General features: G+C 55.7%; 1 protein-coding gene across 6 annotated transcripts in view; it reads right to left on the bottom strand.

Annotated features, from left to right (window-relative positions):
- The window catches only part of LOXL2 (lysyl oxidase like 2), an 88,782-nt gene that overhangs the window by 26,482 nt on the left and 49,998 nt on the right, over positions 1–12,302 (bottom strand). For 4 of the 6 annotated variants that reach the window (XM_035726206.1, XM_035726209.1, XM_035726211.1 and 1 more), the window contains 2 exons: positions 7,121–7,343; positions 3,492–3,696 (listed from right to left, as the gene is read on the bottom strand). In XM_035726206.1, the coding sequence (XP_035582099.1) occupies positions 3,492–3,696; positions 7,121–7,343 (428 nt within the window). The remainder of the gene's footprint in view (positions 1–3,491; positions 3,697–7,120; positions 7,344–12,302) is intronic. The other 2 variants (XM_035726207.1, XM_035726208.1) reach the window with 2 other exon arrangements.

Raw genomic sequence — 12,302 nt, 5'->3', positions numbered from 1 at the left:
CACCTGCAGCATTTTCTGTTGACACCTCTCCCTGGGAGGCGAGAAGAGACTGGAGATGGCCTGCGTCTCCTTGGGAAGTGATGGGAGCTTTCTGAGCCCCACCTCCCTCATCTATCAAAGGCAATAATAACATCGCTCCAGCAGGGTGGGGATTATGAGAAACGAGTGACACCACGGATGGCCGGTTACCAGGGGCTCAGGAAATGGCAAATAGTATCAGTATCACTACTCGTATCGCCCCTCTGAGTGCAGGTTATCTTTGAGGGAGGTTATTTCTAGTTTGCCCCACGTGACGTGAGCTGCCGGGGAGCAGAAACCATTACCGTAAATGTTTGTGGAATAAATGAATTCTCCATTCCAGGGCCCGGCCCAAACAGTCTTCAATGAACGCTTATGAATCACTGGCCTACAGGGCTGGCCAGGGGAGGAAAGGTTTATGCAAGAGCCTAACGTGCTTTAGACTCCAGCTAACAACTGGTTGTCTCCTGCCAGCCTCCCTTGCATAAATGCCCACGGTGCTCTCAGACATCTGAGGGTGGGGCCCCAGAGGACGGGCCCCATGTTCCTGAAGCATACACATTCGTGGCACAGAGATGGGAGAACCAGTGTTTCTCACCCTCTTCCCGTACTCCCGAGCTCTGCAGGGTGGGCGCTGTCCCTGAAGGCCCCTGGCCTGGGTATACAGCAGAGCATGCCCAGCCATGTCTGTGGGCTCCTGGCTCCTTCTGTTGACCTGGGCCTGACCCCGCATCCTGACTCCCAGCATTCGCCTGCTCCAGGGTTCTGGACTGACCCCTGAATTGCTCCTCCTCACGATGCCTTCCCCACCTGCACTTTGGCTCTGCTCTTCCCCCAGGTAACAAGCCCTGGCCAAGGGGACCACAGGCCAGGGGCAGAAGCAGGGCACAGCGGAGAAGCCTAACCCCCTGGAGCGATGTCATGGACTCTAGACCCACAGTTAACTCTGCCGGTTACAATCACATTTTTTAAGAGGGCAGTAGAATACAGTAGGACATAGGGTTTTGTATGTCGTAGACGTAAGCACTGTTTCCGGAAACTTCTGTTTCAGCTTTATGTGCATGGCCTGTCCCATCACATGTACTTCTGCTTGGGCATTTCAGGCAAAAGGCTTTTAAAGACACTGCTCTAGAGCTGCCCTGACCAATAGAGTCACTGGCCACACTGAGCACTTGGACCGTGGCCAGTCCACACTGAGATGTGCTCTGAGTATAAGGCACACCTTAGATTCAAGACTCGGTACGCAAAATGTACACTCTCTCATTAATATCATTTATATTGATTACATGTTGAAATCATCATATTTGGGATATATTGGATTAAGGGAAATACATTATCAAAATTAATTTGTTTCTTTCTATGAGACAATTTAAAATTACTTACATGGCTCCCATTATATTTCTGTTGGACAGCTAAGGTGTAGAGCGCTGACACTTCTTTACCAAGTGTTTATTCAGCTGATCCTACTTACACAAGTGGAACTCATTCATTCATGTATTCATTCTTCGTAACATGAACAGCCTAGAGCACTATGAGCTGGGTACAGACTCAGCACTAGGGGCACAGAGGTGAAGGACACAGGCCCTCCCCTCATGCAGCACTGGGTCTTGGGGGGAGGTGGACATGGAAACAAACAGCTGGAGTCCAGATGTGTGCAAGGGGTCCGGGGAACACAAAGCACAAAGTGCCTGATTCCGACCTAACAGCTATCCTGGTGATAACAGCAGGTCTCAGAGAATCTCAGGAGGCTGGGGCCATACAAACCCTCAAATCTGACTCCAGTGTAGAATCTGAAACCCTGGCTTTTGCTCAAGGTCACTGGGCAAGGAGGTGGCAGGGCTGGGACTAGGACTTAGACTGCTCACCTCTTGGTTCCTGCCTTTCACACCCAAACTCCGGGTGTGGTCACTTGGTCCACCAGCCAGAGCCAGGACTGACCTGACCCCGTCTGCTCCATGATTTGACACTGACTGTGGACTTTTCCCTTCCTGCCTACCAGAACTGACCTGCCCAGAGTGCCGGGAGATCATAAATCATTCAGTGGTTCTTTCAAGGACAGCATCAAAAATGCCAACTGTCTCTTTCTTGCAGAGTTCTGCAGGTCCCTGGAAACCTGTGGCTGCTCTGGGCAGTGAAATAACTAGGTCAAATAGCACCCGCCCATGAGGGATGGGATGCTTATGTCATCCAGGCTTATTTGTTCCACAGAATGAGCGGGCTTTGTCCTGCAGGCCTTGGGAAAGCACAAACCAACACATCAGCCAATCAGTGACATGGACTGTGGGGGTACAGGCCATCCGAGGGAACTCCAAAGAGCTCACCATGACCAGGGAAGAAGAGGACTGGCCTGCGGTATAACCGAAGCTTCTACGTGGCACGAAGCAACGTTAGAGGCCAGCCTAGACCCCTAACCTTCAGTGCACGCCCAGGAAGCTCGCAGGATTGCAGAATTGGGGTAGAGACGTTCTGAATGTGCGGGGGGCCTGGGAGATGGTGGACATACTGGGAGAAGCCCAAATTTGAGAGCTGATGACTTGGGTTTCAGATTTTCTCCCCCACTAGCCATGGGGGTGACCACAGGCTTGTCTTCCCACACCTCCATGCCTCGGTGTTGGACTAGATGAACTGAGGTCCTCTCCAGCGGGGCATCTGTGATCCCAGGGCTCTCTCTCCAGTCCACTGGGCTGTTACTTACTCCAGGCTGTGACCAATGACCTCACCACATTCCTCTCTGTGGGGCGATGGCCCTCCGTCTGGCAGTATGGACACATCCTCTCCCCCCAGGACAGGGCGCCCCACCCTCCTTGTCAGAAAGGGAAGCTGTCGTGTCCTCATGTCACATGTGTATCTTGTTCTCAACGGAATGACCCGCTTGAAAGCCTCTTACACTTTTGTTCTCTGCTTAGATGAAAGATTTGTAGAGAACACTTAATAAAAACCAGGCCCCTTCTCGTTAGCATCATGTGACATCCGGAGAGGGGCATTCCTGTTCCTAGTCTCTGGTGGCAGGGAGACAAAGTTTGTGGTGCTACACCAGAGTGGGAAAGTAAGATGACCTTTGAAATTCTTGTGTGCCTGGGATGGGCCACGGCCGGAGGAATTCTGAGATCCTGTCCTGGAGGAAGGGCCTGAGAATTCCAGCTTTCTCAGGGGGACTGGGGAGCACTGGGTTGTGAGCTGGGAGACCTCCACTAGGGTCTTCACTGGCTGCTAATATGTTGTCTCACCTTGGTTATTCACTTATTTCTCTGGGCCTCAGCTTCCAAATTCATAAAATGGGGGCTCAGTGTTCCCTAAGCCTTTGCAGCTCTGACTGCTGGGAGAGGTCCGGCATTCTCAAACAGAGTGGCAGCCGCGGGTGGGAGCAGGCAAAGCAGGAAGACCCCGCAAAGCCCGAAGCCAGCCCACCTGGGCTGGGCCCCCCATGCCGTGCTCCCTGTGAAGAGGCCACAGAACGCCTCCCCAGTCCTTACCTTGCCCCAGCTGGGAGCCAGTGATGGCTTCTCTGGCACTCCCAAAGCCCAGCTCTCTGCAGACAACGCTGGCAGACACCAGGTCCCACTTGTCGTCACAGACGGTACCCCATTCTCCGTTCTTGAGCACCTCCACTCGGCCCTCCCCGATGTTGGCACCACCTCTCAACCGCACCAGGGGTTGCTGAAGAGACACACGGTCCTGCTGAGTGCAAAAGCTGATGCACATTCGGCAGGTGGGCGCTGCCGTCTCCTCCCAGCCGCCTCCCTCTGCACCGAGGTGCCCGGGCTAGGAGCTGAAACTGTGCTGGAGTTGTGTGCATGTGCAGGGCGCGGGGGGGGGGGGGGGGGTGCCCATGCTCGCTCTGCACCGTTGGCTCTCCAGGAGCTCCCGTCCTGGACTACGGAGGAGCCCACCGGGACCCTCATTCGATCGCCACCCGAACCCAGGCTTGGTCAGGGGCCTTACCACCAGCACTTCCCTCCATGGCCCCAGTGCAGAGCCTCCAGCTTTAGAGCTACCGAAAGCAGCTCCTACCCCCAAACTTGGCAGATTCCAGACGGACCGGGATTCTACCTTGCTTAGAACCGAGTGCTCTAGTCTAGCCCTGCGGACTAGACTTCGGGGCACTGACGGTTACACTCCCGGTGAGCCTGCTCTGCAGGTGGGGAGAAGCAGGAGCGGGGAGACAGGGAGCTAACCAAGAAGGCCGGGGCTGAGACAATGGACCCTGCGCGGGGGTGGGGAGCCTGCTGTCTGTCCTGGGGCTGCGCGCATGCGCGGCCACTGTTCGGCTGCCGCTTGCCCTGATTCTGCTCCAGGTCCAAATGAGCCCTCTCTGCAGAAGAAGCAGCGCCCCTAGCTGTGCAGAGAGGGGATGCTTACAGTTTAACTGCCCCTCAGCGCTCACCGACAGCCTGGAAGCCCAAGCGCCTCGCAGGGTTTATTTAATCACACAGGGATAAAAGCCATATTCCACCAGGGCTTTGCCCCACTGGATCACATGTTACCAGAGGGGAGCTGGCTCACATGACTCCATCTGCCCACACACCCTGGTCTGCATCAACTTCCGTGCATGCGTGCGTGTGTGTGTGGTGGGGGCGGGGGGGTGGGTCGGGGCTCAGAAGGCTTCGAGGCTCTGAGTTACTGCTGATGCTCATTTGCTTCAACACAGAGGGAGTGGGCTGACTACGCAGCCGTTCTGTGTGTGCTGGATCAGACCAGAGTCATTGTTCCACTTGCGCCTCCGTGGTCCTCAGACCACACCCGCCGATGGCCCAGCCATGGTGGCCTGGCTGGAGGTGGTGTTTGTCGACATTCAGGTACACCTGCCACCTTGAGGGCCAAGGCGTCAGACTAGAACCCGTGTCTCCAGCCTCCAGCCAAGGTTCCCACTCGGCCACAGGGCTCTTGCCCACTGGCGGTGCCCCGTCGCTGCCGCCATGGCAGGGCAGGGCAGGGCATAGTGATAGCACCCAGGCTTACAGGCCATGGGGACTGCTCTGAGCCAGGCACTAGGGAGAGAAAAGGGACAGGGGCGTGTGCCGAACACCCAGAACCTTCTAGCTTTACAAAACAAACCAGACACCTGCTGGCTGCAGCCTGTTTGCAGTGGAGCTGTGCCCTCTCCCTTCCCCCACCGCTCGGCCCAAGCTGTCTAGCATGCGCAGCTGTGGCTTCCATGTTCTGGAAACTGCTCCTATGGGCTGGTGGGTGGGAACAGCACATGGGAAGTGGAAAGGGAGGGGGAGGAAAGGTGGCTGCTCATTTATGAGAGGGCAGACCATCCATGACCCAAGCCTGATGGAGGCAGAGTGCCAAAGATCCTCACCCCAGCCTGGCAGTGGCCGAGCAGAGTCAGCTGGCCCCGGAGGAAAGAAAGAAACCAAGGGAAAATGTGATGTAAGGCTTGCTCCCCCCCCCCTTTTTTTTTAATTCCTTTGGCATGAACTCGATTCCTTTGCTTTAAACCACACAGCAAGAGGAATTCCAAAACAGTAGGGTCTGGAATTCTGGATGACACATGAGAAAAGCTCAGAGGCTCAGGCTGAGGCTGTAGGAAGGATCACATCATGTGTCAGGGGGGCAAGTGAGGGTGTGCGGGGGCTGTGGGGCTGGGGGGGAGGTGGCACTGTCCGGGGGTGTCTGTGTCACCTGGCTGCATGCATGTGCTGTGTGGTGGGCCTGTGCACTTTGGAGGCCCCTTGGCGACAAAGGGGGCAAGGATGGCTGCCTGCCGGAAGAGTCACGAAGGCACTCCAAAGAGTTCCTGTACCCCTTGGTTGATGGCTGGGCTCACAGCATTCATTTCACTCCTTTCACTGAAGGCTTTCTCTTTTGTGTAGATACACCACCCCCAGCCTGGGAGGGGGCACCCAACATGGTTTATCTGGCTCCTGTCGGGGTTTCTCTTTTCCTTCGGATGAGTGCTATCACCCCCCTCCCAAGAGCAGGTCCTTAGATGTTGATGGGGAGGGGAGATGGCAGAGGGGAAAGATGGGAGAGACTGGGAGAGAGGAAGGAGACACAGGATGAGGCTGCCATCACGGCCTTCCCCCCCCCCCCCCCCCCCCCGCCGCCGATGTGGTCAGAGCTGACTTGGAACTCACCCCTGCCCAGGTGAGCATGGAGCTGTTATCTGGCACGGGGGACCATTCCCTCATGGTGAGCAGCTGCCTTTCCTACCCCTCCTCCTCCTCCTCCCATGTGCTGTTTCCACCCACCAGTCCCATGTGAGCAGTTTGCAGAACATGCACATCACTGAGAACCTTTGGTGGATATAGAAAAACGAAGGGTAGGAAAAAGAAAAATGAATTGCCTCTTAATGATGCTCAAGGGAAGATAGAGGAGCACACTCTCCCTGTTTCGGAAGCCCCGTCAAGCCTGCCATGGTCAGGACAGTTTGCTCGTCCTAAGAAATCGGACACTTGAAACGGGGCTGTTATTTATGTGAGCAGATGTACACTGGCATGTCTTGAGTGCACTCACACGCACACACGTGCACACGCAGGTGCTGCTTGCATACATGGAATGTGACTGAGGGCTACAGGTGACAGAGACATGGGAATGACGGGTTTTCCTTGTCTGTCTTGGTGAAAGCTTTTTAAAAATTTTTATCCTTTCTATTGCAGAACAAACCAAAACATGTTTGGAAACATTTGTAGCAGGGTTCATGTGCTTTTGGGAATCATACTGAATTTCCCACAAACTCCAGAACACTCCTCTCCTCGGGAAATGAAGCAGGACTCCCCACCCCTGCCTTTGGTGCCAGGCCAGCAGACAGAGCCTGTGGCAGTGGATAAGGAAGTGCTCTCCTCTCCTTGGTATCTGTCCTCCACGGAGGGGACTCTGGTCTCAGAGAGGAGCAGCAATGGTGTGAGGTCAGGTCGGGGTGCTGATGATTTGGGGCTGGGGCCCAGCGGCTCGGCGCACTCTAGAGGTGGCATCTCTGGGTGGGGCCGGCCCTGAAAGGCGTCCCACTACATTCCTGCCCTGTAGGAAAGTGGTCTGAGTTGGGGCCAGCTCTCCTCATTCTCTCCTGGGGGGGGGGTCCCCGCCCGATCCCTGAACTTCCACCGTCCCCCCCGCGCCCCGTGCCAAAGGGTCAGACCTCTGGCCGCGTCCTCACCTCTGGCTTGTAGGCTTTCCGGAATCTCGAGGGCCCGTCGGGGCTGAAGACCTGGCCAGGCACACAACTCACCACGGCTGGCAGCCCATTCTCACAGGTGACATTCTTCACGGGGTCCAGCAACACCTGAGTGCCGAGCTTGCAGCTGGAGATGTGGGCCTCCGTGCCTGTGCAGTCCATGGAGAAGGGCCAGTAGCGCTGTTTCTTCCGGGCCGCAAACATCCTGCAGGGGGCAAGGGGGCGGGTGACCAGGGCGTCATGGCGCCCACCCCTCATTCCTTCCACAACTGGGTACTGGGTACGGGACTGGCCGCTGTGCTGGCTTCTGGGGATCTGGTGGGGGAACGGAACAGGTACAGCCCGCGCATCTGGAGCTCAGCCCAGCTGAGTGGGCAGGCGCTCGCTGAGCACCACGCTGGGCGCTGGGGAGCAGGGCTGGGAGGGCAGAGTGGCCTCCTTCCCCACCTCGCCCCCAGGCAGCTTATATGCTAGAAGAGGAAGGACTCGTAGTGAGATAACACTAAAGCCTATAAACGCAAAATGCAGAAAGGGGTCTAAAAGAGATAAGACCCCTGATCCCAGGAAACCGTCAGTCCCAGGCAAACCAGAATGGTTGCTCACCCCAACATTTCAGATAATTTCAACATGATTGGCTGTGGTTTCTTCCCTGTGTCAACGAGCAGAACAAGGTGAATGTTAAACTCTCTCCCAACGACATACAGGATCAAAGGTGTGGATCCGATGAGAAGCAACAAAGAACAGTCTTAAATCACCCCATAGGCTGAATCAAAGTATAACTTGCTTGGAAATTAAAGTGGTCAGGACACTCGGCCACAGACCTTACCAAATCTTCACCTGGGAGCCAGTGAGGCTCACGGTGTCCCCGGAGCATAGCCTAAGGGAAGCTCTTAGCCTGTATCACGTGTGAAGTGTTCCTTTGTATGTGTTTTTGGAAGGCAGAATAAAGACCAAGGTGAGCCAAAGTGTTTTCTAAAACAAGAACCAACGAATAAGTAAGGAACTGGTGAACGGAAAGGTTACTGTGCCTCGGTTTCCCCATCTCCAAATTAGAAGTGGTAATGGGATCTACTTGATAAAGATTGTTTATAATACTTGTGAAGCAGTTAAAACCACATACAGGAAGGGCTTCGTGTGTGTTTGTAGAAGCAGTGACAACTATCTTGGTTAAAGGAGACAAAGGGAAGAAGAGAAGGTAGGGCTCCCCAGGTTGCCATCATGACTTCGGGGAGGAGCAGCGTTTGAGCTAGGCTCTGAATGATGGCGGGATTTGCAAAGGAGGAGGGCAGGGACGACACCCTGTCCTCTCATGCTGTCCCAGCTCTCTGGGGTCTGTGTGCTTGTCCCTGCTTGGCAGAACCAGTGAGATGCCCCAGACAGCCAGACAGTTATCGCCACCAGCTGCCCAGTGGAGGGGCCTCCCAGGGCCGACTGGCCCAGGGCGGGGCAGAAGGGGGCGGGTCCTGTTTCGGCTGGTAGGGCAGGCCTGGAAGTTTCTGCTTTGTCTCCGAATGAAGGGATGTGAACACAGAGGAAGGTGAAACCCTACAGACACCGCCAATATCTTTCCTTAACCCCAAATTTCTACTGGTAATAATTCTAGTGTACTTATGCACCCAATGACAGAGACTCTTTGAAAAAAGGACTACCCTGGGAAATTCAGGGTGTGTGCTCAACATCCCTGTAGCCTATAGTGAAGAACTTTGTAGGAGGGCCGTTAAGAATTCCAAGCACCACTGCCCCTCCCCACTTCCTGCATACAAGGCCCCTGCCCTTGGAAACACAACCTCCAGCTTGTTCCCCACCGTACCCCCACCTCGGCCTGGAGAACACACCTGCCGGGGGGTGTCTCCAGCTTGTTCCTCAGGACACCCCCACAATAAGCGAGAGAGCACACTCGGGGGAGATCAGCTGCACAAGGCCTGAAACAGCCTCTTGCTTCCAGGGTTCAGTGAACACTGGCCTTACCCAGCAACAGATGTACTGAGCTCTTAATATAGACCGAAGCGCCTACAGCAAACACAGATCTGCTCCTGCCTTTCCCAGACGGCCCTGCTTTCCTCTCGCATCAGCTCACAGGAATGCAGGGGGGCCCTCCACAGGCCTCCGCTACGCAGGCAGCGGCCCACCCCCTCCCCCAGCGATTCACCAGCGCCAGGTCCAGGGGGTGCAGACACGAGGAGGCGAGGCCATGGGGAGGATGCATGGACAGCCGGCCCCAGGCCTGCTGTTTGGAGAGCGACTGGAGTGAGGGGCAGCTCTGGGCCCAGGGGAAGCCTGCTGGAGAAAGAGGTGTCTGGGCCTATGGCAGGGTAGCAGGAAGAATCCTCGGCTGGGCCGCTGCAACTGAAAATGAAAAGTCCTCCCGGCTCTTCCCAGCCAAGGGAAAAGCCGGATTTGGTTAGGGATTCTGCCAGCTACTGTGTATGTCTATTCCAATGATGAATTCCAGCATTAGGGAAATAACCACAAGATGGGCTCAGGGATGCACTGGGCCCACTGTGAGATGGGCCTGAGCTAAAACTCCATTGACCACCTGACCTCCACAAGCCCCTCCTCTGACTGGAGGGCCACAGCGACCTGTGAGTCTCCCGGAAGCAGCGTATTTCAGAGTCTGTGTCCAGTCGTGCCGAAAGTTCTGGTTATTTCCTCTTCCCCAGTGCACACTTTGGTAAAAGGCCATAGGTCCCTTTTGGGGAAGGCTGGGAAATTGATTAACAGGGTGCATTTTTGGCAGTGTTATTGGGGTCTGTCCTCAAGGGGACCCAGCCTCCCCTTCATTCAAAGGGTCCTGGGTCTGTAACCTGGCTCGGGTCTGGGACTTGGAGGAGGGGTGTGACCCTCTGTGTTTATGATTCAGGTTCGAATTTTGTTCTCTCAGCGTAGATTTTCTGTTCCTCTAGAACAAGTAAGAATTCAGTAGGCTTCCTACCCATTTCACATCCAGGAACACCATGATCAACCAGCCCATGCCATGGGTCTGAAGGAGTCAAGCTGTTCTGATCACTGCTCAGACTCTGCTGTCATTCGGGAACCACACCCACCCGGCCTTGGGAGGCTGAGTGCTGTCCCCTGGCCCCTCCGCCCTGGGATCCAGTCACCCCCCACTGCAGTTAGGGGGAGGTAATGGCCTACAGAGAGGGTACAGAGAAACGCCAGGGTTTCCCACACACATTTATTCCTCAGTCAGAGGGAAAGCGTGTCTTCTGGACCTTCCCAGGGTGGGTGAGGTCTCAGATGATAAATGCACTCCAACGTTCCAGTCTCCGTAAGCCTTTGAATCCCTTCCTCCGCATGAAACCAAGGAGAGCAGGCATTTCCATTTCGCTCACGGTGGGCCACATTTTGGTCCATGTTTCAGCCAACCAACCAAATCATTAAAGCTCTTCCTAACTCCTGAGATGCAACATTAGATGCAGAATCTCAGCTTAGTGAGCTCATATCAATAAATCAGTGTCAACATTGGGATCCTGCTCTAAGAAAAAAAAAAAAAAAGAGCACAAAATTGCTCCTGGCTCCAAGAATGGGGCCCTGAAGCTTCAGTTTCATTAGCTTCAAGGAGCATTCATGGTTCCCCAGGCCAGAGCAGAAGTCAGCTCATGGCAAAGAAGCCCTTGGTGGGGAAACTGACTCCACTCATGGTGACCCCGTGGGCACAAGGACTCTGAGGGACACGCGGGAACCACCTGGAGGGTGGGAGGTGGCGAGCTGAGAGGCTCTGATGAAGAGCTGCGGTTCCGGCCCTGGGGGTAACGGAGGCCCCTGACTGGCCACCAGACACACCAGTTAGCAGACAGAGCAAGGGGGAGAGGCCTCAGACACTGCCCAGGTGAATGTCTAAGGCTGCAAAGTTCCTTTGGACCTGGTGGATACTTGGAGATGGCTAACCCCACTCTAGACAGAATCACTTTGAAAACAATCTCCTTCCTAGGGTGAGGGCCTCCCTGGGATTGAGGGATGTCAGCAACAGCAGGGACAGGCTGTGGGAAGGGTCAAAGGGAGCTGGGACAAGACGCTACTGGAAGGCCCAGACTCAGGGACCATGCAGGGTGGCCCTCACTCGGCTCCCAGGCCTCTGCTGTTCCATAGCCTCTCAGCACGGCTCCCAGACCCCCTGTACCCAGGCCAGCCCGGCCCCAGCTCCCAGACTTAACAGCCACCTGTGGTGGGGGCCTGTGCCACGTACCCGGGCCGTGCCTCTGGGATGGAGCAGAGCAGGAGCAGGGGCCGAAGGGGGCAGCGGTGTGGAGAACACACCTGGGCTCCCTTGCGGGCTCCAGCAGGGGGCTCTGTGACCCCTGAGTGCCCTGCCCTGCAGGACTGTGTCTCCTTCTATGCAGACCTAGGGCTTGGGCCAGGTGATCTCTGAGGCCACCCTACGCCCTGGGAGACCCAGCTCATCACTAAGGGCTTCCTCCAGCCGGCTGCCATCACAGCCCCAAACAGCACCACCGAGGCAAACACTTTCCACTGTGTCTTTCTCTTTTGGGGCCCAACTGTCAGCTGAGTCTCAGAGGCTGACATAAAACAAGCCTACAAGGTTTAGCGCCCGCCCTCCTGCCTCTCTGGCTAGAGGTCAGGAATCGAGTTGGTTTTCAGTAGTCAGTTCATCATCTCCCAACTTGCCTGAGAACACCACCCACCACCGCCGCCTTGGATGTCTCCCAGCCCTGGGGACATTTTCCTGTCCCAATGTGAACAGGAAACCCGGACACAGGGGTGGGTGGAGCAAGGAGAGGGTTTCTAATGCAGCCCAGCCCACGAGAGAGGATCGCCTGGAGCGAAGCTGCCAAAACAGAGCTGAGACCCTTCCTCAAAAGCAGGAAGAAGACTCAGGACCGTCCTCAGCTGGGGAGATGGCTTTCAAAGGCCATCTGAACAAGCCATGTGCTGCCTGGCCTTGGTCTGATGGCAGCCTTCCCCACTCCTAGGACTGGGCTGGGGGCTGTGGTGGGGCCAGCCAGGGGAGGGGTTTGCTTTTCTTGGCTCCAATGGGTCGGAAAAGCTGAGAAAGTGTCCCCAGGGAAGGAGCTGACCAGATGGAGGGAGTTGTCCAGAGACTCAAGAGGCCTGAGACCACTCCGCCTCCCAGCTGCCCTGTGCAACCAGGAAGGTCTGGGCCACGTCTGGGGCGGTGGAGGGTAGGAATTGACATTGTGCTCAC

This window comes from Zalophus californianus, chromosome 2, assembly GCF_009762305.2.
Source record: "Zalophus californianus isolate mZalCal1 chromosome 2, mZalCal1.pri.v2, whole genome shotgun sequence".
Taxonomy (NCBI): domain Eukaryota; kingdom Metazoa; phylum Chordata; class Mammalia; order Carnivora; family Otariidae; genus Zalophus; species Zalophus californianus.
This window is presented reverse-complemented; position numbering and strand designations above follow the sequence as displayed.